This window comes from Cyprinodon variegatus, unplaced genomic scaffold (assembly GCF_000732505.1).
Source record: "Cyprinodon variegatus isolate N-32 unplaced genomic scaffold, C_variegatus-1.0 Scaffold113, whole genome shotgun sequence".
Lineage (NCBI taxonomy): Eukaryota > Metazoa > Chordata > Actinopteri > Cyprinodontiformes > Cyprinodontidae > Cyprinodon > Cyprinodon variegatus.
In genome coordinates, this window is record NW_015150566.1 from 176,928 (window position 1) to 201,454 (window position 24,527).

The following is a 24,527-nucleotide window of genomic DNA, read 5'->3' on the forward strand; positions in this document are numbered from 1 at the left end:
CTCAGTCATTTGATTCAGGTTTGTTGGACCAAGGATGGATCTAAAAGTTGCAGTTGAATTGCCCACCCTTGCTGTACATGAAACAGCTGTTTTCTCACCACTGGCAGAATAAGTGATGGCCGAAACGGCCACATAATGAGGATGAAGCTTCATTTCCATCTCTTTCGAAGCGAGCCGGAAAATCCTAAGGGTCCCGTCGCCGTATCCTGCAGCTATATGTGCGCCATCTTCACCAGAAGAAGGACTCCAGCACAGACAGCCACAGGCCTGAACAAACAAGGCAATTTAAAGGAAAGAGGTTAGCTAATTTTTTTTAAAGACTTTTGATTCTTCTAAAGGGTGTCCTACAGGTGAACAAAACCACTTGTTATTTTCACCCAGCATTCATTAAGGGTTTGGGTCTGGTCCCAGTAAATAAACTGGTGGAAAGAGTAACTGGTGTTCTCTCACCTGGTCGATCACCTGGAACTGCACCACCAGTTCATAGCTGGAGGTTGACCACACCCTCACACTGCCGTCCTCGCTGCAGGTGGCAAAGTGGCTCTCATCACAGCTGAAAACCACATCATTGACCTGCATGGCAGAAGACAGCTTATACAGGGGCACCTTCCGCAGAACAAGTATTTACTCCAGAATTATTGTGTTCATGGTGGTAGCAGCATAAAACCCAACTTTTTAAAGTTTCCTGCTGTTTGGAGGCAAATAAAAGGGACCATTAATGCAGCTGAGTGGCAGGACAGGAAAGCTATTTATTAAGAACAGCTGGGTGTGGAAAAATAGGCTAATTTCACACTTTGAAAACACCAACAACAAAATACTTGATTCAAAGCAGCATTTAAATTTTATCGTAAGGCCAAATTAGAATTAAAAGATAAAAGAAACATACATATTGCTTCACAAAGACTATAACGATCAAATAATCCTAGAATGGCAGAATGGTCATAAATACTTATATATCCAAACCAGCTTCATTGTGAATGTTTGACAGGAAAAGTAAACAATAATAGAGAAGTCAATCGATAGAAAGAGAAGGCATGTAACAAATTGTACATATACAAATTGTTAGTTATTCAGAGTGGAGGATGACATTTTTTCAGGGTTCCCATGGGTCACGTGATTCCAGTGGTAATCCTGTGGGACTAAGGATCACGTGATCTGGACGGCATAATATTAGAAGGTCACTGGGACAAGATGGTAGTGGGGGCCTGTATTAACTCATAAAAATCAATCAAATTATCTTCAGACTTAAACTTAATAATAGGGTTTATGAAATCCTATATGCAACCCACTGGTTTATTTTTCTGAAATCTCTCTCTGTCCTCCTCAGGTCAGCCACTAGTTTCCAGCCCAACCCTCTCTGTTAGGCTAGCAGACTCTCTAGCAGACCAGAGTGAGAGTCACATCATACATTAGTTAAAAAATATGTGTGGGAAAAGATGCAGCAAAATGTAAAAATACAGATATAATTAGGGCAACAACAACTTGAGCAGAAACATCAGCATCAAAAGCTGAAAAATGAGCAGAGGCAGAGCAGGCTGTCAGGTGATAAACAGCAGAGGAGGATAAAGATGTCTGAATAAATCCTAACCGACCAGTAAGGACTTCCAAAAAAGTGGAAATAAACAATGTACTGGACTTTGTTTCCAAGTTTGAAGACGTTTCTCTTCCCATCCAAGAAGCTTTTTGAATTCAAAATGTCAGAAATAGCGTTTTGTTCAAGGCTTTATAGAGTAGACAAATAAGTAAGCCCTGTTTTGACTTAGAAAACATGCAAATTGAAACAGACGAACTAGTCTGCCCCTTTGGAATGGGGGTTGCTTGGTTTCTTTGTTAGCCTGTAATACCCCATAGTTAAAGGGCATTGTTGGCCTGGTTAAACAGGCGAGGTGTTCTGTTCCCCTGTACAGAGGTGGGGGTTGCGATGACAGCGGGAGGGAATCAACTCAATTGCTGCATTATAGGTTGTTTAAGGTTGGTTTTTCCTTTCTTAACATAGATGGCTTCCTTCACGCCCCTCTCAAACCAACCATCATCTTTGTCCAAAATCTGAACATTCTGTTCCTCAAAAGAATGTCTTTTGTCCATAAGATGTTAATGTACCGCTGAGTCTTGTCCCAAAGATGTCGCTCTTCAAACGTCTTCAAACATGGAAACAAAGTTCAGTGGATTGTTTTTTAACTTTTTTGGAATGCCTATGAATTGCATGACTGAGAAACTTCATCGGACCAGAAATAACCTGCTGAAGCTGTTTGAATTTGCAGAATAAATTAGAATCTAAGTATATACATATAAAAACAGCAGCATTGGTGCTGTGAATATATGGGATTATTTAATCCCTAAATATAGGGATTAGGTACTGGCATAATAGAGAACATATTTCTTTAAAAGGATTCCCACCATAAGAAGCCATGTCGACATCAATATAATACAACAGAGAGGTTTTATGTAGGAAGGGTGGTGATGACCAGAAGAACAGGAGCTAAAAATGAACTAAGAGCAGCTCTACTCGAACATGGATTTATTTAAAATAGAAATTGTTTTACTAAAAAATAAGACATTGTTTGGTAAAAAGTCTGCTCAAACTGGCCTGCCAGATGTGGATTAGATGTTTAAACAAGTTTAAAATGAAATACTCAGGCAGACAAACATAAAATTATGCAATTGTGGAATTTTAAAGGCTGATAACAAAAGGTTAGAAGTACCATGATCATACATTTAGTCCAGACAGAATAAATACTTAACCCCCCCGTTATGTCGTTCAAACAACATAAAGGTTCTCTATGAGACAAAGCAATGAGTCCTTCGACACCGTGTAAATGTGCTCACTCATGCCTTTCTTTTTTTTTTTTTTACTCATTGTGAACACAAACTTTCAGTTTCATTAGGATTGATATATCACAACACAATCTTAAAAATGTTCTCCAAAGAACCGCAGCAGTGAAAAATCAAGGAATGCAGTTAAGAGATTCAACTAACTACATGAGTGGTCTCTCTGTATTAACTAAGTGACATTTAAAGGAAAATGTCTGCTCTGGATTTTTTTTTTTACATCAGTAAGAATAAACATAATTCGCTAACAAAGAGGATCCTGACATAAAAGACAGAATTTTTGGCTGCAATATTAATTCTTAAAATCTACTGCAACATTAAAGGGAAACGCTGTTTTGTAAAATCAAGGGCCCAATGTAAAAAAAAAAACAGCGTTTCCCATTAAGCCTGTGTGGATTATTCTTTCTTCATATAAGCATCGGAATGAATGTAGGTGATATAAAACATGGTGGTTACCTTTGACCTGTGCCCGCTGACCAGACGGATGCTGCTGTTGTCTGACCAGTTGATGTACCAAAGGGTTCCTGCTGTGGTGCCAACAATGCCCATGTCTACTGAGCTATCGAAGGCTGCGCTGACCATCGTCCCGTCCAGCATTAGCTCCTGCTCCATGACAACCTTCGTCCCGCTGAGTTTCACATGTGCACAACGTTGAGAAATAAATCTAATGTAAGGAATCAGTTTGGTTTTTTTTAAAGCTTCCACTAACAGCATAATAAACCATCTTAATAATCTCATGCAGGTAATATGGGTAAACGATTAAATGTGACCAGAAGGACTGAGAATCATCTAACAATAAGCTGAGCCTTTATACATAGTTACATCTTTTTAGCATTAAGCCAAACCGATCAGAGGAAAACTGGTTTATACCTTTTTATCCTGCATATGTTTTCTGTAGACCTCATGCCCTGTGCAGCTTTAATGTCCCATACCCGCAGCCAGTGTGTGTTACTGCCTGTGAGCAAGCGATTCCCTCGACAGAGCAGCACTCCTGTAAAAGAAGAGTCCAGTTAGGGCACACACTTCAGGCTTGCGTGAAAATAAATAACCCTGTTATCACATTCAGAAATACATATTTATTTATTTTTACCAATTTCTCCATCATCTGCTTTCCAGATCATAAAGCAGCACAGTTTGGTAATGTCCCATGCACAAACATGTCCTCGATTTGTGCTTGTTAACAGATAGCTGTCCATATGGTAGCTCAGAGCTGTCAGCTCCACCTCACCCACCTCTGATGGTGGAGACACCCTATGGACCTACGGAATCAAAGAAAGTAAGAATGTGTAAAGCAGATATGCTTACATAAAAATGAAAGAAATAGTTACATATTTACCTTCAAGTCTGTGTTTGATAGGTGTGTTTGGATGGAGCAGAAGTAGACCCCACGGCTCCCTACACATGCCATCTGACCGGCTGTTGAAGGGCTGAAAGCAGCATCATGGATTGGTCCAGACATTTTTACACTAGATAACAACTTGAAGTTCTCAGTGCTCCACAGGGCCAACCCTGGATCTGAGAAGTCTCCTACGGGGGAAAACATTTGGAGGACTTCAATGACATATTTACTGCATTTTATTGGGTTATTAAAAATATTAGTCAGGAAAACGTTTTAACTTTGTAACTAGACACAAAACTCAGATTTTTACAAACCTACAGAGAGGAAGAGAAGGTCATCCCTGGAAAAGGCAAGACTCTGCACTGCTCCCTTATGGTAGGAGAGAGTTTTACGGCAAGTTCCGCTCTGAACATCCCAGATGAAGACTGAGCTTGTGCTGCCATTACCGCCAGCAGCTGACGCCATGGTCTGGATAAGAGAGGAGCTGGGCATAAACTTAAATGATTATGCTCAATCAAAAAAATATTTGTAGCTATATTTGCACATTTTGGAGCTGTTCTCAATATTAATCTGTTTTTATCTATTAGTTTTGTCTTTTTATTAAATCCATCACCAGGTTAAGTATTTTTTTTGTTTGTGTCCTGTTGAGCAAATAATCTTATTCTCATGCAACTTGATGCTAGGGCAGCAGAACATTTATTTATATCGCAGCACTGCTGTAAACAATAGCAATAAGGCAAGTCAAGTAATTAATATTATAATAAAAAATAATAATTGAACTTTATTGATCTCACATTGGAGAAATTTACCTCTGCATTTAACCCATTACCTAGGGGAGCAGTGGGCTGGATTCATTTGGCACCCGGGGAAGAGTTTGGAGTTAAGGGTCTTTCCTCAGAGACCAAGAGTGGCAGTCTGTGCGAGCGGGGCTCAAACTCAGAACCTCAAGATTCCAAACTGTTGTAACCACTAGGCCGCCACTCCCCTTAACTATTAACCATTTACATAACTATGCTTACATTTAATTGCTTACTCCCCTTAACTATTAACCATTTACATAACTATGCTTACATTTAATTTTCCTTTGGGACCAATTAATTTTTTTTTTTAATGAATATTGTTGTTTAATGCAAGGGAAAAATATTTTATCAGGGCATTAACGTATTTCTAAAATACCAGATGCAGCCGGATCCACCATTGTTAAAAGCATGTTTCTGAGATCGAGACTAACGTTTATTCTTTCCAGTATCTGAGCAAAGTATTAATAGAGCTCTAAGACTGCAGAATGCTGTAGGTGTTTCTAGCTAGAAGAGCCAGAACCTTCTTTAGCAGCACCTAAACTCTGAAATACTCATCCTTTCTGTGAATTCTTCCAGACTTAATGTAAAGACCTTGTATGACTTTTTAAACCTGTATTTTAACATAAGCTTATATCTCCAGATGACACTATCAATAAGAGAGCCTTACATTAAACTTTCATTCATTTTCCATCATTTTTTAAATGCTTTTATTTTGTTTTTATTGCTTCTGTTCTTCATTATAATTCAATTTTGTATTTTTATTCAGCTATGCAGCAATTTAGCTGCCTTATAGTTTTTGAGGCGCTTTATAAATACATTTTGGATTTACTGACTGACTGATCTTAAGCATATTTATTAAAGAAGAGAGACATTATTAATGAACATGTTATAAACAGTGTCTCCACATTCACAAAGTTTTTCCTTTATAATTGTTCTCCTAACACTGTGCATCCCTACCAATGACTGTTAGATACATTTGTTTTAAAAGAACAATTTACTATGTTTGGTTAAACTCACTGTTATAAAACAGTAGATAGCACAGAGAGCACTGCAAAAAACGATCTAGAAATAAGTAAAAATGTCTTAAATTAAGTGTATTTACCCTTAATTTGAGTAAGTAAATCAGATAGTTTGCTAATGGAATGAGTATTTTTACTCTTAAAATAAGATAATTAGATAATATGCACTTGAAATAAGACAATGCGATTGTGTTTTCTTATTTTAAGTGTAAATTGTCTTCTTCCATTGGCAAAATGTCTCTTTTACTTTCTCAATTCAAGAACAAATGCACTTATTTTAAGAAAAAAAAAAATCACTTATCTAAATTTAGATTTTTTGCAGTGAGGTACCTGGGCATCGTTAGAGATTGCTAGACAGGAAATCTCTTTGCTGTGGCCCTGCAGGTGTTTCTGCGTCCCTGAATGAAGATATTCCACCACCACCACACAGCCACAAGAATATGCAAATAAACCTGTAACATTAAATATAGTTGGTTAAAGCAGAATAAGAAAATAAAACATTTCTAAATTAGTGGCCACAGTTCAGCTTATCATAGATTCGAGGATAGAGCTAATTAGGATAAGTTAACATTGCAGTGAAAACTACATGTACTGTCCTTACCTTGATCAGGGCTCCAGACCATGTTGCCTCTACCATTGCCATTGTATCCAATCACTGCTTTTAGTTTTATTCCTTCATCTTGAGGTTGAGGAACTGCAATAGACTGAATAAACAAAATATACAGTTAAAAAGTGACAGGAACACAAACAGTGACTTTGGTTCAGCTATCAATAAATAACTTCACCTGATCTGGAGAAAAGGTTCTCAAACGAGGAATAAAGTGCTTGTAGCAATCTGGGCGTTCCAGCTGATTCTGAGTAGAGTCTGTTGAAAACCGGCCTTTACAAATAAAAGCTTTAAAATTAAGATAAAAAAACACACACAGAAGGTCTGTTTCCTGGATATTATGAAAATGTATCTTACTTTTGTCTGTCTGACCTGCATTCAGGGGAGAAAAGCTGTCTGAGTCCAAGTCAGTGACTTTGAGAAAGGAGACGGCAGGTCTGGAATCAGAGCTTGGGTTTGGAGCAGTGCTTTGAACAGGCTTTGCTGGGTCATCTTCACAAACAGGCAGGGAACCAAAACCTAGGAACAGATGCTTCGGTTTTACCTCAAGGCTCTTGATTTATCATTTTAAAGTATTTATAAATTCAATATGACAGAGTTCCTCTTTTAGAGTACTTCTTATACATGCAACAGAGAGATGCAAACCATCTACGCACAGCCACACAAATAATATAACTAGAGTCTATCAAAGATGGTAAAAAAATGGAGTTGTAAAAAGGGCCGCAGTGAGATGCAAACGTCCAGGCTCCTGAGGGACAACTATATGGGATCATTGGATACATGTTTAACATATGCCTGAATCAGAGGACAGTCCTGCAGCTGTGAAAGAATTCAGCAGCTACAGACATGCAACACAGAGCTGGAAACTGAAGAGGACTCTGAAAGGGCTAGAGCTGTCAGTAGTATGTGGGGAGCATATAGGGCTCCTCAAAGCCCTGAGGACAGCGCGGTTCAAACAGTGGACCGCTACCAGAACAACCAGCCAATTTCGGTGTGTTAAATTATTGTTTACCGGTAGATCTATTGCATTTTTGTTTGTGTATGCATGTCAACAACTTCAGTTGTTCAGAGGGTCAAGCAAGACAAGTGTGGTGAAGACAGTACAGAGGATGTTGTCTACCGAATCCAGACTTTATTTATGCTGCACAAATCCAGAAAAGGGTGAGAAGCATCACAAAAGATCCCATACACCAGGTGAATTTGCTATGAGGTGAATAATGTCTATATATGAAAAACTACATTCATTTTTGCACTTCAGCAAACCCACTCCACATGAAAACACTGTCAACTTCGAAGTTGGATCCATCTTTGCAAACAGAAGGATATCCTATAGAAACACAGGGCTAGTGTGCTAACACATGACTGCTAATTGGTCTCTCTAAGCTGCTCTTACGTCAAAGTGTATGTCTGTGTTACCCTGACAACCTGTCCATGATGCTCCCTGACTCCTGTCTGGTGATAACTGGAGATTTTCTTGATTTCCTATTTGAATTATTATTGCCTTTAACTGTAAGAGGACTTTTTTTTTTTAAATATCATTTAGTTTTCTTTGATTTCTTCATATTCTATTCATACGCAAACATGGAGAACAAACATTATGCCTCAAAACACTTTTGCACTTTAGGAAATTAAACAGAAAAAAAGATAATGAGCAGATTTCTGTAATCATTGCCTCATTTTCTCATCCATTACCTGATTTAGTGTTCCACCCACCACTAATATTATTTAAAACAGAGCAAACAAACCTCTCTGCATAACGTGGTCCATAGAACTGACATCCAGCTGTTGCTGGGAGGAAGGGAGGGGAGCCGTCTGCCGAGGCATCCCATTGGACAGCCGCGCTTCTGTAAGAAATCCACCCAACAGTGGATTTTAGCACAACTAGTGTACTTAATGATGGCTTATTAAACTAAGCTCAATGTTAAAACCTTACCTGCTGCCATAGATGAGCTTTGTCTTGCTTTAAAGAGGGAGCTGAATGAACAGAAGGATTCAGTTATTTAACAATAAAAGTGACTGTAACAGATAAACTAATGGAGGAACTTCTTACCCACTGTCAGTTAAACCTTCATCAGGATCTGCCAAGAAGTCCCAAAAAAAAATGGCATCTCCCACTGAGACAACCCCCAGCTGGTCGGGGGTGAAGCTGACCTGGCGAATAGGCTGACTGTGGCCGATGAACATCTGTTGCCAAGAGATATAAAGACAACGTTCAGCTTTATCACTCTGCAGGCTTTCTCAATAATTATGCTCACATTAATATAGCAGTTAGAGCTCGCATTATGTACAAATTAAAATATTTTATTTTATTTCAATTAACCAAATGGAATAATCTTTTTTTTTGCAATATTATTAGGAGCATTCAAACATCCTAAAATATTTCACCTGTAGCTACCTGTGAGTTAACACGATGTGTCATGTTATAATCCCAAACTTTCACAGCATTGTGTCCAGAAGTCAGGAGGAAGCGGCTGTCTTCACTCACAGCCAGGGAAGAGCATAGATGCTTATGTACATTGGACACCTATGGAGACAAAAACATGGGTGAGACCGAAATACTCCCTCATGGTTTGTGAGGGGGATCAAATGATGAGATTTTTTCCCTTCATTGAAGGGCTTCTGTTTCTCAGAACTAGCTGTGAGTCACGACTTTCAGTCAAACATTAATGAAGTGGGAGGTGGAGGGGGGGTTCAATCCAACACAGAAAATGAAGCAAACAAAGCATCCGTTTCCAACAGCAATCTGTGTTTCTTCTTAATGAAATCTTTTATTAGAAGCATCAAGAAATAATCTGGTTGTTCAATGAAAATACATGTTTCCAGTTTTTATAAATGTATTTAGCAAGAAAAGATTCTGATTGTTTGACTCCTGATCAATGATAGGAGTCAGGAAACTGGCCAATTTTTAGACCTTTGCTTCACACACAATGGCCAAGCCAACAGAGAGGTGAATATCATTTTGACATTTTCATTTTAACAGCAGCCATGTTTCCATTCAACATAAATTTGAATTTTAAGCAAACTTTTAAAAGTAAAAAAAAAAGGAAATGCGACTTTGCGGCATTTCAATTTGGCTTAAAGCAAATTAACCAAGCACTATTAAAGGCGTCCATATTACGTCGTCACACGTGGCTGCAGTAAACGGAAAGTAGAGGCCACAATCTAGCACTGACCACAGATCAGTAATGGAGGAAAGATTTAATGAAGGCGTAACAGGAACATCTGAAAAGACGGTGCCATCAAAACCTAAAAATCAGTCACCTGAGTTTTAGGTTGCTATGTCAGAGCTGATTCAAAAATCATTTTTCATCTATTTTCCACATCAACAGTTTTTCACAACAGACAAAAAAACACCTCAAGTGAGAGTAAAATGTTTTTTGCAAATTTAACGGAGTTGATTCAAATTTTGACATTTCCATCAACTTTAAAATCCACATTAGAAAATGTTGATGGAAATGTCCCAATTGATTATTCCTAAATTCTTCCATATTCTTGGAGATGATCAGAGAACTGCACACAAAACTTAATCAATACATGTTTACGAAACCACTTTATGATAAAAATACCCTATCAACGATATGATCGTGTATTATTTCAAAAGACAAACAAACATCAACCCATCCGTCTCATAATAATACTAAATCTGAGCACCCGATGTGCACATAGAGTTGAGCCCTTACCTGTCGGAGTAGACGGCCGGTCTTGGAGCTGAGCCAAAGGATCTTGTTTGCAGACGTAGTGACGAGCAAATGTTCAGTTGAGGCCGGAGAGAAGCAGACCTTCAGTGCTGAATCCAACTGAGGGCTTTCCACATCCAAAATACTCACATCGACACGCAGCAGCTGGAAAAAGAAAACATGCAACAATCCAGACAGGGATGAGTGCTGAGGGAACTGAGACAAATTCAACCTTTAAGTTGACTACATAAAACAATTCAGCACATACATCAGATGGATGACAGATGTTATCTAACTGCACTTAAAATGATCTGAGATTTTATTTTGATAGAGCTAATTCCACAAATTGAAAAGGGGCAGAATACCTCATCCAGTGATCGAGCATCAGCAATGGTGACGATATACTGAGAGGGACCAACAAATGCCAGCCGGCTGCTGTCTCCGCTGACAGAGAGAGCATCTGGAGCACGTTCAGTGCCACGGGCCACAACGTTACCTGCAGGGTATTAGACTGGTTCAATGAGACAGCATTAATGCAGCATGCAGCTGCTCAATTTAAAAAATGGTTCCTGATTTTAACTGTTAACTCTCTAAACCTTTAGTTGAATGAAAAATCTTAAGATTAACAAAGATGCAGACAAAGTTCAACCTTTTAGATTCTGAAAAGTTTATAAATATCAAAAACCAACACTGAAAGAGGTAGAGCTCAAGTATTTTTAAAAGTACTTTACAGATCTACATTTCTTATGGTCAAATGATTAATTATTCAAATATTTGTAGGTTTGAAACATGGCTTAAGAGCTAAATCAGTGACAGCTTGAACTGAAATTGAATGTGAGATTTGGCATTGAAAAAACAAAAACATTGAAAAACTAAACACTGAAAAGTAATCATTGAAAAATTACACAATTACATTTCTAAAAAACTAAAAATGTATGATTCTGTCATTTTTAGCTGCAGCACTTTTTCAATGAGGGATGATTTCAGTGTCACTCAAGCACAAGTAAGGGTATACATTTTTTTGTAATTGTTTTCTGTTGGCAGCAGAAAACAACAAGTAATCCAGTAAGTCAAGTTAAATTAACCCAGGACCTATATTTCAAGGTGAGAACAGAAGCTCAAGTTAGCTTTTGGAGCTAAATCAGTGGATCAGTAAAGGAACCAGAAGGAACCTTCAGTTTAGCTGAACAAACTCTGCAGTGACACTGAAATCCTGACTCATTGAAAAAACACTGTAGCTAAAAAAAAAGTACTTTGTTCTCATATTATTTTACATGGAATTTTGAATTCTCAATGTTTAAAGTCGTAGGGAAGCGGCTGTTTCAACCGTTGCATTTCTGAATCCTCCCGAGTGGTGCCCGACTTTAACAAGTGAATAAAGCGAATGTGATTGGTCGTTTATCAAGGGAGCAGGTTTGTTGTGGTGGAAGATTCGCAACAAAGTTTGGTTTTGGCCGTTTGTCTCGGAAGCATCTTGGGACCAAGTAGCACTAAATTGGTGACTTAGAAACGACACCGTCAAGGAACACTATGGACAGGGGAAACATGCAAGAGGAGGAGAGTTTGGTGTCGGAGGTCGTGGATGAGTCTCCTCCATCATACATTTTTTATTTAGAGGAGGAAAGTGGGGACGAAGATGTTGTGGAAGAGGACGCCAGGGCGGCAGAAGCTTGGTTTGGTGTAGAAGGCTTACAGCCGTACATGTTTGAGCCTTTGCCTCGCAACGCTTCCAGTTCTGTTAGCTCTACGCCTGCCGTCGACACAGACGTCCATCCCCGTGAACACTGGGACATACATCACTGGTAAGATGCTAAAATAGAAATGCTAAATAGAAATGCTAAAATAAAAATTTTCCAAATTTTGGGACGATATAGTCTGATAAAGAGTACATTTATATACATGTTTAAGTCAGAATGATTTGACATTTAAATACGACTTCCCTACGACTCTTAATATTCAATGATTGACTTTTCAGTGTGTTGAAAATTCAGTGTTTAGTTATTCAATGGCATATTTCACATTTAATGTCAATGTAAGTCATCACTGATTTAGCTCCATAGATGGCATATTTAAAGGACAGAAATAAAAACTCCACATGTCATTTTAAATTTAAAACTATTACTGAATCATTACTGAAGTTTTTTTTTATTTATTTTTGTTTTAATTCTATCTACTTTCAATTGACATTACAGTTATAAGGCAGGTGAAGGAATATGGACACATTCAGTTGTATGAACATAAATACATACATGTCACTCTGGTTAAAAGGTGATCCTCCTCACTCGCATTGTAAAGAGCCAAAGATCCCTCCGAATCAGCGCTGTACATGAACTCACCGTCAGCAGAAAAGGCCAATCCAATTACCTCACCTCGGTGCTGTCTGAGAGGGAAACAAAATCAACGGTTCTAAAGCTGTTTTTCACAGGGATCTTCTCTCAACCAAAATAAAAGCAAAAAAAAAGTGCTGTCAGGAACGTTTCTTACTTATGCTCAGCCAACAGCTTGGAGCTGGAAATGTCAAAAACTCTGACGATCCCAGAGCTGAAGCCACACGAGAAGGTCTGCTCATGTGGATGAAATGCCACGGAGCAAGGATTGTCTTCTGACACAAAATCATACAACTAATCAGAGAACACAGAAAAAAAAAATACTTGTGAGATGCTGCAGTGGCACAGAGTGAGGTTTATATCTTACAATATAAACACATCTGCGGGTCCCGCTGCACTAACCCATCTTTTGTTATCAGATTAAAAAAAAAAAAAAAAAAAAAACAGTCTTAGAAAAAAAACTGATTTCCGCATCAAAAATGCATGCACATCGCCAAAGAAACACTCCTTTCACTCTCAATGAGCTTTAAACTACATAATTAGGTTGAATTACCAAAACCTTTCTGCTGATGACACACTGAATCACATAATTTTTTTTCACCCAACTCTATGGTTTATCAACAGGGGCTAAGAATTTAAGTATATTAAGTATAAATATGGACACATTCAAGGGACACAGAAAAAAACTAAACAAAACACAAAAACCAGAAAATCTTTTACAAATATTCTGAAAACATAAAAAAAAAGTCCAATTTATGACAAGAAATAAATTACGTCATGTGGTCCTGCTTGCTGACCAGTTTAAAGGAGAATTAGAAACACCACAAGGAGAAACCAGGAAGAACTGTGTTGCTGGTCCCAGTTCAGTTTTTAACTATCCCGGGGTTCTTTGCAAGCAGTGCATTTCAGAGGGAAATGCATTCCTTAAGTTTCCACTTCATCTGCCAATAAATATTTTGGTGGATAAATTTTATCAACTGAATACCTGATTCTTATTGGACAACCAAGATGCATCAAGCAATGAAAAAAAAAAATGTTGCATGGGTAAACTATGTTAACTATAACCAACAGAGAATGGTTACTTTACAGTAGAAGGGTTTATAGCAATAGGCGACCAATTACATGAGACTAGTACAATGGCAATTTAAAATAAACCAGCTTTGGATTATATTTTAGTTAAACTGGGTGGAGTTTGTCATATGATTGGTACTGAATGCTGCACATACATACCTTTGAACACATTAAATCAAGGTATATTTCACACAGTAGTGGCTAAACTAAAACTAAAACCAGAAATTAAGCAGAATGGTGGCAAAAGTGTTTGTCGTTAAGGTCTAGAGATAATTCTAGGTGAATGGGGATCTTTAGTTGTTAGGGTAATGGGACAATAACGTCAATTGTGATTTTTCTGCTTATGCGTTGAATCTTGCCTATTATGAGGAGATGGATAATGGGCACGGTTTACAAATGAAAGACTGGACCTGTAGAACTACGTAAGATCGAAAGTTGTCTGGAAGACTCCTGGGGGTGTGAACTATTTCTAAACTTCAATAACCATCCTGAAAACACATCCAATAAAATAAATTTTTTTGTATACATTTTTGACATACTATATATGAACCCATTTAACCAAATAAGATTAATGAACCTGATGCAAGGAATCCATGTTCCACACCCGCACCGTTCCGTCGGCTGAGGCTGTTGTTAGATGGCGCCGAATCCCATCCACACTGAAGCCTAGCACGGCGTCAGTGTGTGACCTCATCAGGGTGTTGTAGCCACGGGTGCTCACATCAAGAAAACCCAGGTTTCCGGAGGTGGTGGCTGCCAACACCTGTAGGCTGTCAGATGAGATCGACACCTCGCTCACTGGCCCTTCATGCTCTGGAAAACAGTGAAGCCCTCGTTAGGTTTGTTAGAGCAGTGGAATAAACACCTAAACTTCATGCTGAGGATTGCATTGAAAGAAGTAAACACTCACACAGATGTTTTATCAGTTTTAGTAAGATTTTTCATTAAAAGCTAACAGTAAACTGAATCACGATGCTTTAATAGTCAGAAAACTGAAATCATTAAAGTAAATTAATAGGTTTTAAAAGCTACAAATCCCTTTCAAACTAAAGCTTTGATATTTGTTACTGATATGATTAAAAGAAGAAAGATTTGCTTTTTTAAAAGGTTTTTAACACTGGAATTTATAATTACCGTGTAATACTAAAAGAAAAAAAGGTGCATCTTCTTTTAGTGAGAAATATAAATTATTCCAACACTTTTTCAAAATATTAAACTAAATATTCAAACGCTGTATTTGCAGCTTCAAAAACCCAGGAGCTATGTTCCACATAACTCCATCGCTTACACAGCGAGGTAAGTAAACATATGTGTTATGCAGCTTTTTTTAAAAAGGTCACAAAGAGAAAAGGCAACTCTATATAATGACAGTTTCATGGAATGTGTTGAAAGTGCTGTTATTTTCTAAGACTACAGCAGGGATTTATAATGACTCATATTCCACCTATTTATCCATAAGAAGTTTTTTTAAGGCTTAGAGACATGTTATTTCTTCATCTTCAGCCACTGAACCTCTTGTCCCAGACTCTTTCATATGCCGTTTTGGGTTTATTTACTTTTTTTTATTAAATATTTTGTATCTCATAAAAGCATCCTGGAAGTTCAGGGTTCTTTTTCATGACAGAAATACATTTTCAGACTCAAATTTAAAGAAAAAAAATTACATATTTTTATGTTCTGGGGATTTAAGTCCAAAATCATAGCCTTGAATCTGTCAAAATGGTTGTCAGATCCTATTACTGTATCTGCACATTCCACAAATTTTAAAAGGGAAAAAAAACTTAGCTTGGTTTCTGAAAGTCAGAGCATGATAATATTCCACTGGTTTTAAAGTAATTCTTATATTTACTTAAAAATCTACAGCATTTAGACTAGACAAATAAGGTGCACATATGCTGGTAATTAGTCCAAGTCTATCTGGAACTGGGACATTTTTAGCTTTGTTTATGGAGAGTCCTGTGATGAATGGTTGGAGTCATGCCTAACTGTAAAATGTTGCATCTAAGAAATGTTTAGTGTCTTACGTTCAGATGAAACTTCTGATCTAAACATTCATTGCTCCTACACAGAAAAAACATTCTGAAAATGAGTAAAATCTCTACCCTTAATTTCAGTAAGAAAATATGATTTTCTGCCAATGGAATGAGCATTTTCCCCTTAAAATACATAATTAGATATTGTACACTTAAAATAGAGACTGCAGTTGTTTTCTTATCTTAAATGTAAATGGCAAAGTGTCTCATCTGCACAATTTAAGAACAAATGTGTCACTTAGATTAACATGTTTTAGTGTAACTTAGAACCTTGTTAGGACGCAAAGATGCAAAAAGAGGAAATAGGCGTGAAACAAAAAGAAAACTGAGTGACCAATTTATCAAAAACAATGTTTAAACTGCAAAAAATACTGTTCATAAGCTGATCAAAAGTTGAAGACAACTACCTAAAAAAAACCAACTACCTGAAAATCTTTTTTATAAAAGAACTTGGTAATGAGTAACTGCACCATACTTAATCTGAGTGTTTTCAGAGAGCTAAGGGAAATGTTGCTCCAAGATGACTCTGAGGAGGGTTCATAAACGCTTGATTATCTGAAGAACAGTCTATTTTATTGTAACGGTTGTTTCCAGTTACCTACTTATTGCATTTTCTTTTTGTCTCACTCCCATTTCTTTTTTAGTGTATTTAAAAGCTCTAATTACAACCTTATTAAGTTGCAACATTGCAAAATTTTAATTCTGACTTTAAATATTTATTTATTTATTATGTAGATTATCTGAGGTGCAAACCCGACCCCCAAAAAAAAGTATGCTACAGTACTACTCATATGACCTTTTCCACTGAATCTATCATGAGGAGGAATAAAAAAAAAAAAAAAACACCAGCTGAACACAAGAAAATGTCAATCTGATCATGCATGCCCTACAGATTAAATGGTCGCCTGCAGAGTTTAAACTCCTGGGTACAGTTTGTTTACTGCGGGTAAAACCCATAGTCTCCTGCTGGCATACCAGCCTCTAAAAGGATAGCAGAGAAATCAAGGGTCCAGAGCCGCAGGAAGCCATCTTCGGAGCCGGTGGCGCAGAATGAGGAAGAGACGCTGATGCTGTTGATGGCAATTCCTGAACCTGTGTAAGAAATATAGATGCCTGAGTTACACATTTCAGCAGGAATACTGTAAATCTGTTTAATTAACTAAATTATGGAAGCTCAGATACAGAAATGCTATTTACACATCCCTTTAAGGTAATCAAAAAATGTTTTTAGTTCTCCACAATAAAAAGAAACACTCCTGACTAACCACTGCAGAGCATTAGTGACCTTATTGAAACCTACCGGTGTTAAAAGAGCAGTTCTCCCTGCCGTCTGCATGCTGCTGCTGTGCAGGCAACAACTTCCTTACGTTTTTAACAGCTACTCTGCTGTAGTCTATCTCAAATATATGGCCACTTTTAGTGCAGGCAAATCTGCAGGAGAATGGAAGAAATAAAAACCTTTACTAAGAATATCTTAATAGATTCAGATTAGAGAGGAAGGCCATGTTCGCTCACTCACAGCGTTCGATCATCAACACACTGATCAGAGGAGATCCCCTCCTCAAAGGTCACATCTGTGAAGTCCAGTGAGTGGTAATGGCCGAGGTTAACAGGGCAGGACCTCAGAGTCCCGTTCCGAACTCTCCACAGACGGATATTTTCACGACCACAGGAGACCATCCTGAAAGTTAAACAATTAGCCAGTTTCTGCAGCCTCACATATTCAGCATCTTGGAATCAAGTTATGTTGACAAAACATTTAGAATGCCTCATTACCGTTGTAGCTTCAGACTGTAAAACCGATCCTAAATTTTGAATGAATGTATAGTTTTAAACTGGTTAAACATGGAGCAACCAACCCTCTTCCTCTGCAGAGGGATGTTTCTCTATCTCTTAATGCACAGCATAAATAAAAAGGACAACTGTTGTGTAAAAACTATAATCCAGGCTCCATTCCTCACATAGAAAACAGAACAACTTATTTATACTGAAATGTAGAAGCTCAAAATATTAGCTTTTATATTTGTAGATAAAGAACAGATAGCAAATACAGGAGTCTTCAACAAAATCCTAGAAAATAGTTTCTGCAGCTGTATGTTATCACACTGCAAGATTCAATATCACAGTATGTGTCCCACACTTACTCACACCTGTTTTTTTTTTTTATAATATATGCAATTGAAACCTAAAAGATATTTCTACGGCTTTTTATTCCAGGAACATTTCAATTTTCCTGTTCAGCAGAAAGCAGCATCTGTGATTCACAAAAGAATTAAATAAATACAAGTCAAACAGCTTTTTTTGGTAGCCAATCCTTGCTGTCCAACCATTACAAACCAAATTTACTCTAGAATGACTGGAGCTACTTTAACCTAGTCCTCTGTGATTAGTTGAGATGCGACAAGTATCTGTTCTTTTTGCAACAAACATTCCAGTTGGGGTGAAATAAAGGATTAAAAGCAACCCATGCCCAGTGTTAAGTATAATGGAGGGACTGTGATGCTGTGGGCCAGCTTTTCCTCCAAACAGCCTTGTTAGAAAAGCATGCAATAATTCATTCCTTAAAATACAAGGAATGTTATCATGAAAACTTGCGCATCAGTCAGAAAAAACATACCTCTGTTTTGCAAAAAGATGCATGCATATGAGAAGATCCAGAACAAATTAAAACCTGAATATTAAAACCTTATAGAAGTTTGAGGGCAGGTGAAAGCTCTACATTATACTAACAGGTGCAATTAAGAGTAGCTCATCAGATTTTAAATAAAAAACATTTCTATAATGCAGGGTCCTACCAAGTAAATAACGTTAAGATAAAGATACTGCAGACAAACATCAATTAATCTTTTTTTACACATCCTAAAAGTGGCACCAATAAATATGGAGGCTCTTATATGTCCTGTTAGGATATAATTTCCAACCAAATAAACAAATCAATTAAAAAAAAGTTTGCATAATGCTTCTTTTGTCTAAAAACAGTATAAATAAGCAGGCTACCTTGTGTCATCAAAGAAGGCAACCTTCATGGTAATAATATCCACATCTGTGTGCGCTTTGGCCAAGATGGTCACGTCTCCACCTCTAGAAACATTTAGAGTGTTCCACACCACCACCATCTAAAACAAACATAAAGATAAATCAAATAGAGAAAGAAAAACTGTTTGCTGTCCTGCTATATTAATTTATGCCAGCCTGCATGCATGTTTTTTCATTATTAATGTTATTGCACTATTGTTATTTTAGACGGTCTAACTATGTTTAAATACGCACACAATCTCTCTCCATCCACTGGCTCTGTACCAATGCCTATTTTGTAGAAACATTGACTGCAGATATTTTTGCATGTCAATTTCCACCTGACTTTCAGAAGCAGTTAAAAAAAATTGCTTTGTAAATGGTGAAGTTTGTCTATCCTCCATCCATGAGTTTACTCAGATTTGTCATTAGAATATGAGCTCAATACGAATGAAGGCACACATGCAATAAAACTTTGCAGACGCTTTTTTCTGTATGACAAAAGCAAATCAATTCGCATCTTCTCTGAAGATCTGCTCTGCCCATACAAACTCTGTTTGAACATACATCAGTCTTCTAAAGATCAGGCTCATGATGTTTTTATAGCCGTTTGTTGCAGCCTTGCTAGTGAACCCAAGCATTTAATCTTTATTAAACTCATCACCTAAGTGTTTCTGGTTGTACATTTTACATTAGTGGAACTTACCGTTTTATTGTGTCTGTCTTTACCCACACCACAGAGAATGCCACCTCCAAAAGAGAAACTTCCAAAGGGAGGAGATTAATACAAAAAAGAGAAAGAATAACTTCACTGTCCAAGCAAAATAACTGAGGAACAGAATGAATTAAAGGTATAAGCTTACCTCAGAGAGCATAAAGAATGAGCATGAGCCCTAAACATTGACAGACGGTGTCCTTGATTGTAGTCCCATATTAGGACTACACTGTTGTTGCCATTTTGTCCTGAGGCTAGCAGTGTGGTATTTCCATTCAAAGCCAGAGTAGAGATCTATAGAGAGAAAACAAGAGGAAATTAATCTATTCATCCACCATTACCTTAGGTTACAGAGGCAACCATGGCCAGAAGGGAAATACTGCCCCTCCAGCCAGTTCTGGGCATGCAATGAAGGTTATCTTCCCATGTGGCGCATTTGCAGAAAACAATCCAGTGACTTCAGTCTTCTGACACAGTTGTGTGCCCCTTAGGTAAAGAAAAAAGTCAGAACCTCCCATTTTCGAAACTGAAAGAGGTGACCCATTCAGTCACGTTTGGTCACTGTGAGTCACCTTTTTAAAGAGATGCATTTCAGAGCGTAGCCTGTACCATACTTTCCAGACTTAAAGTCACACAAGAGTACAAGTGTTGACGTCACGCTTATACCAAGCTGGGTCGCGAGGGGTGCTGCTGCCTATCTCCAGCGGTCTACGTGCGAGAGGCGGGGTACACCCTGGACAGGTCGCCAGTCCATCGCAGGGCAACACAGAGAAAAACAGGACAAACAGCAATTCACGCACATACTCACACCTAAGGAAAATTTAGAGAAGCCAATTAACCTAACAGTCATGTTTTTGACTGTAGGTGGAAGGCGGAATACCTGGAGAGAACCCACACATGCTCAGGGAGAACATGCAATCCATGCAGAAAGACCCCGACCTGGGAATCAAACACAGAACCTTCTTGCTGCAAGGCAGCAGTGATCAACACTGCTGCACTGAGCTGACTAAAACAATAAATAAGTTACACAGGACTTATTTGGACTTACATGTATGTTAACATGAAAAGTTCAGATGATAATATTCTGACAAAAAAAGAAGAAATGGTGCCACCTTGAATTGAGAAGATTTATTGGACAGAATACATGAATGTTGTTCTGCAACCGATGTAATTACTCACAACAACCATGTCACTCAGGGTGCCGAAAAATGTGAAGCAAGAAAATGTGCAATACGGCAAGGTCATTCTTCGGATGCATATTTCACCACTCGCAACTTGTAGTCTGCAGAGCATGATTTTCTGTTCGGAGGCATTTTTTCAACCTTTGCATTTCTGTTTTAAAACTTAAAGCAACTCTGTCATGTAAAATCATTTCAATACAGTGTATTATTTGAGAATCTACCAGTATATTTTCATGTATAAGTCACTCTAGAGTATAGATTGGCCAAAACACGTTAAAAAAAGTGACTTATCTGCTGAAAAATAAGGTGAAATACTCTGAAGGTGAATTAAAAATGAGGTCCCATTCAACATGATCAAAGAAAATAATAAAGTACTTTACCTTATCAGTGTGCCCGATGAAGAATCTCTGCTCTCTGGATAAAATATTCATAGATACAATAATAGCGTGACACGGATACACCACAGCCTCCCCAGATCTGGTCCAAAGAGCCTGCAGGATAAGAGAGTTGTACTGTAAAACCTCCATATAACCCAGCTTCAAGTATTCAAACAGCCTTTTATTAACAGTGTAAGATGGAATTAACATACGCATCTGCTAGTGGCTCCTCCAAAGCCGATGATTCGACTGAGCCTCAAGATCGGGTCGGGAAGCAGCTCCTGATGAGGAAAGTAACAGAGAAAAATGAATAATTACTATGAAAGTATTTTTTGGAAGCTAATTAGCTGTACTTACCTGGTGTCTGCTTTCTTTGAATGATGGTAGAGATATAGGATGCGTCCCTGTGGTGCAAACCACCTAAAATTGAAGGTTAACAGTTAGTTTATTGTTAGTCTATGGGGTGACAGTGGCGTTGTGTGCAGGAGTTGCCCTGCAGTTGGAAGGTTGTTGGTTCGAGCCCTGGTTCTGGGTTTCGGCGCGTTGTGTCTTTGGGCAAGACACCTGCATTGCCTACTGATGGTGGTCAGAGGGACTGGAGGTGTGAGTGTACGGTAGCCCCACTTCTGTCGGTGAGCCCCAGGGCAGCTGTGGCTACAATGTAACTTGCCACCATCAGTGTGCGCGTGAATGGGTGAATGACTGAATGTAGTGTAACGCTTAGGACCTAAGCGCTATTTAAGTACAGGCCACTAATGCTAAGAAATAAACAGACAGACAAATTCTAAGTAAAATAATAGGGTCCAGTTGGTTTGGACAGCTTTTCTTTCCTTAGTAAATTAAATTATTACAAGCTATAGAAAAAACTATCTTTGTCTGATTTTCTTTTTTTGTTTTCATGGACAGAACATGCTAAAGTAAAAAAAAATATATAAAAAGATAGAAATTCTTGTTTTAATGTTTCTGTAGATTTAGTTTGGAGCCTAATTCTAGTCGTCCAGAACTACATGAAGCGTCACCTCGTCTTCACTTTCTTCTCCATGCATGCTGAGGGCATCTTCAGGATGCACGTACACGTGAATCCCACCATCATCCGTCACTCGGTGTGGCTGGGATGAGGCATCGTGTGAGCAGCAGTCGGTCGAATCCTGCAGCAGGTCATTATCACAGCGAGAACTACCCTTCAGGTTAGAGGAAAATCCACTCGACTCAGGCTCGCTGGATGCCACCGATGCTTCACTTCTTGGTAGCTGAGAAAAAAAAAAAAAAGAGCAGTCGAACAAACAACCATTTTTTGAGATTTTTTTTGTAAAAATGTTTCTATTTTCACTCAAAACTTTGTTCAGCAAAACAATATAAGGTAAATATAAAATATATAAAATATCACAAGTCATTACTAGTTTTGGGATCCTGATCTGCTGGCGGAGGGAGACTCTGTCTTGAACTGCTCTGCTAATTTTGGCAAAGTGGGCCTCCTCAGTTATTGGGCTTCTTTGTCCTGAAGCAGTTCCTGGGAAAACATTTAATGTAAATCAGTGATTTACAATTGTAGAAAAAACAAACCGAATTGCTTTTATGTGGAATAAAAACATGGACTGGCAAGTTACAACCTCCTTTCACAGGTGAATTAAAAGCCATTGTGAGCAAAAAAAAAAAATAATAATAAAGCTTAATCAACTAAAATGCTGTTTTAAGGACGAGAAATCTGATCTTGTCTGATCCCAACATCAATCCCTGAAATCCATAACTATAGGCAGAAAACAAAACAAGAAGTACCTAATTAAATTTTTATTTGTTTTTCTAAATAGGGGTTTGGGTAATTTTGTCAAAGCAACCAGCCTTATCTCACCTGATTTGCATATTTCTATAAAGTAAAAAAGACATTTTAATCTGAACATGTTCGGAGTCAATTCAAATTAAAGAGACAGATGACAAAGTCAGGCAATGACAGTGGGCCACAATTACAAATAATAGCTTTTGGATCTAGTAAAGTAAAAAAAACACAATCAAGATCACAGCTTCTCATCTCGCCACACATGTTGGTCTATGCAAAAAAAAAACACAAAAAAAAACATTTCTGCTGGTCTGAATCTGAAGGAATAAAGCTAATTTAAACAAAACAAACTAAGCCCTAATTGAAGGGGTTGCAAAAGGTTGTGGTTGTCTGAGAATCCTTACTTGATTTTGGCTTCAGATCTTCTTTTTGAATGGAGTCAAATGGTAGCTTTGAGCCTTCTGAGGGAAATCTGTTGAATAAAATTATCTGTGGTCATTATTTATAAGTTTGCAGAATAAATCTGATTAACCCCGAAATATATTTTGTGTGGAAGTGAAAAGGAAAATCCAATCTACTATGCCATTTTTTTTCTATCAGAACAGCATAGATATGATGGGAATTCAGAATAGGTCACATCATAACCATGATTTTAGCAATGCTAAGTGAACTTAATATATGTAGTATTTTTTTTTTATCTTACCATTCGTACAAGAGTTAAAATCCATCTCATAAACTGACACACTCAACATGTTACGGTAGGAAGCTGGAATCTAACCCACAACCATTACAAATTGCAGGACAATTCCTATTCTAATTTAGCCAAAACTATCCTGATTATGAAGAAAGAGGTTTAGAGCTGATTTTCCAATAGGTAGCCGTACTTTATGTGGTCATAAAGATCATCCCAGGAGCTTCCTTTAGGAACTGGGAATGACATCTCTCTGGGAATTGGACCTGTTCCCTGAGAAGAAGACAGACCTCTTTGCTTTGCTTCATTGAAGGTGATTCCTGTAACAAAAAAGATAATAGTGTTGTATTTAAAACAATGAAAGCTATATCAAAAATGACCTATTTTGCCTTGATCGACTGAATTTCATATCATGCCACACATTTTCTACAGTGGGTAGTTATTTTGTTCATCATAACATACGGTGGTACAGATAGGGAGTCAGCAAACCCTTGAGTAAAGACCATTCCTTTAATGGGTTCCATTCTAACCTGGATCAAGCAGCAGGTCACTAGTGAACATGTTTTTCACCACCATGTTGGCACAAAGTTTGATGCTCTTGAGGTGACTGTGGTGACAATTGAGGTAGACAGAAAGGGTGAAGCGCAGATCCATCATCAGACAGGTCCATCGCACAGAGGTGGGAGCCAGCCCCAGTAAACCTGGATAACATAAACAAAGATATAAGATGCTTTACCTGCTACTGAGAGGGGAGAAGGAATTGAGAACAGCACTCTGTCTCACTGCTCGCTAAGATTGGTAACTACACTCTGTTATGTGGAACAAAAACTACGCCATACCGCTCTGCTGTGTTGGGAAGCTCTGAGTTGTTCCAAGGAGCATATGCAGATGGAGCAATAAAAGCCAGACTTTTGAGGACGTTACTCCGAAAAAACTGAAGTCTAAAAATGTTAAAACTGCATCAAAATACTTTCACTAGTTAAGATTCTACAATGAGTGAGTGCACTGGGTGCATAGAAGCTAAGTTTGTTCCTTATTTTGGTGCATTTATTGTAGGGCTGCAACTAACGAT

The 24,527-nt window shown here is 38.0% G+C and overlaps 1 protein-coding gene across 1 annotated transcript in view; it reads right to left on the reverse strand.

Annotated features, from left to right (window-relative positions):
• Nucleotides 1-24,527, reverse strand: part of wdr90 (WD repeat domain 90) — a 33,448-nt gene that overhangs the window by 4,590 nt on the left and 4,331 nt on the right. The window contains exons 5-38 of the mRNA XM_015375072.1: nucleotides 23,986-24,156; nucleotides 23,649-23,775; nucleotides 23,169-23,236; nucleotides 22,388-22,500; nucleotides 22,010-22,240; nucleotides 21,348-21,410; nucleotides 21,203-21,271; nucleotides 20,994-21,104; nucleotides 19,581-19,726; nucleotides 19,424-19,481; nucleotides 18,700-18,818; nucleotides 17,222-17,383; nucleotides 17,003-17,133; nucleotides 16,678-16,794; nucleotides 14,247-14,482; nucleotides 12,756-12,892; nucleotides 12,521-12,651; nucleotides 10,637-10,767; nucleotides 10,275-10,436; nucleotides 8,990-9,118; nucleotides 8,645-8,778; nucleotides 8,528-8,568; nucleotides 8,340-8,438; nucleotides 6,967-7,113; nucleotides 6,773-6,852; nucleotides 6,589-6,691; nucleotides 6,318-6,439; nucleotides 4,483-4,636; nucleotides 4,166-4,356; nucleotides 3,920-4,088; nucleotides 3,700-3,820; nucleotides 3,286-3,457; nucleotides 451-573; nucleotides 99-267 (exon numbers count right to left, since the gene is read on the reverse strand). Coding sequence (XP_015230558.1) covers nucleotides 99-267; nucleotides 451-573; nucleotides 3,286-3,457; nucleotides 3,700-3,820; nucleotides 3,920-4,088; nucleotides 4,166-4,356; nucleotides 4,483-4,636; nucleotides 6,318-6,439; nucleotides 6,589-6,691; nucleotides 6,773-6,852; nucleotides 6,967-7,113; nucleotides 8,340-8,438; nucleotides 8,528-8,568; nucleotides 8,645-8,778; nucleotides 8,990-9,118; nucleotides 10,275-10,436; nucleotides 10,637-10,767; nucleotides 12,521-12,651; nucleotides 12,756-12,892; nucleotides 14,247-14,482; nucleotides 16,678-16,794; nucleotides 17,003-17,133; nucleotides 17,222-17,383; nucleotides 18,700-18,818; nucleotides 19,424-19,481; nucleotides 19,581-19,726; nucleotides 20,994-21,104; nucleotides 21,203-21,271; nucleotides 21,348-21,410; nucleotides 22,010-22,240; nucleotides 22,388-22,500; nucleotides 23,169-23,236; nucleotides 23,649-23,775; nucleotides 23,986-24,156 — 4,437 coding nt within the window. The remainder of the gene's footprint in view (nucleotides 1-98; nucleotides 268-450; nucleotides 574-3,285; nucleotides 3,458-3,699; nucleotides 3,821-3,919; nucleotides 4,089-4,165; nucleotides 4,357-4,482; nucleotides 4,637-6,317; nucleotides 6,440-6,588; nucleotides 6,692-6,772; nucleotides 6,853-6,966; nucleotides 7,114-8,339; nucleotides 8,439-8,527; nucleotides 8,569-8,644; nucleotides 8,779-8,989; nucleotides 9,119-10,274; nucleotides 10,437-10,636; nucleotides 10,768-12,520; nucleotides 12,652-12,755; nucleotides 12,893-14,246; nucleotides 14,483-16,677; nucleotides 16,795-17,002; nucleotides 17,134-17,221; nucleotides 17,384-18,699; nucleotides 18,819-19,423; nucleotides 19,482-19,580; nucleotides 19,727-20,993; nucleotides 21,105-21,202; nucleotides 21,272-21,347; nucleotides 21,411-22,009; nucleotides 22,241-22,387; nucleotides 22,501-23,168; nucleotides 23,237-23,648; nucleotides 23,776-23,985; nucleotides 24,157-24,527) is intronic.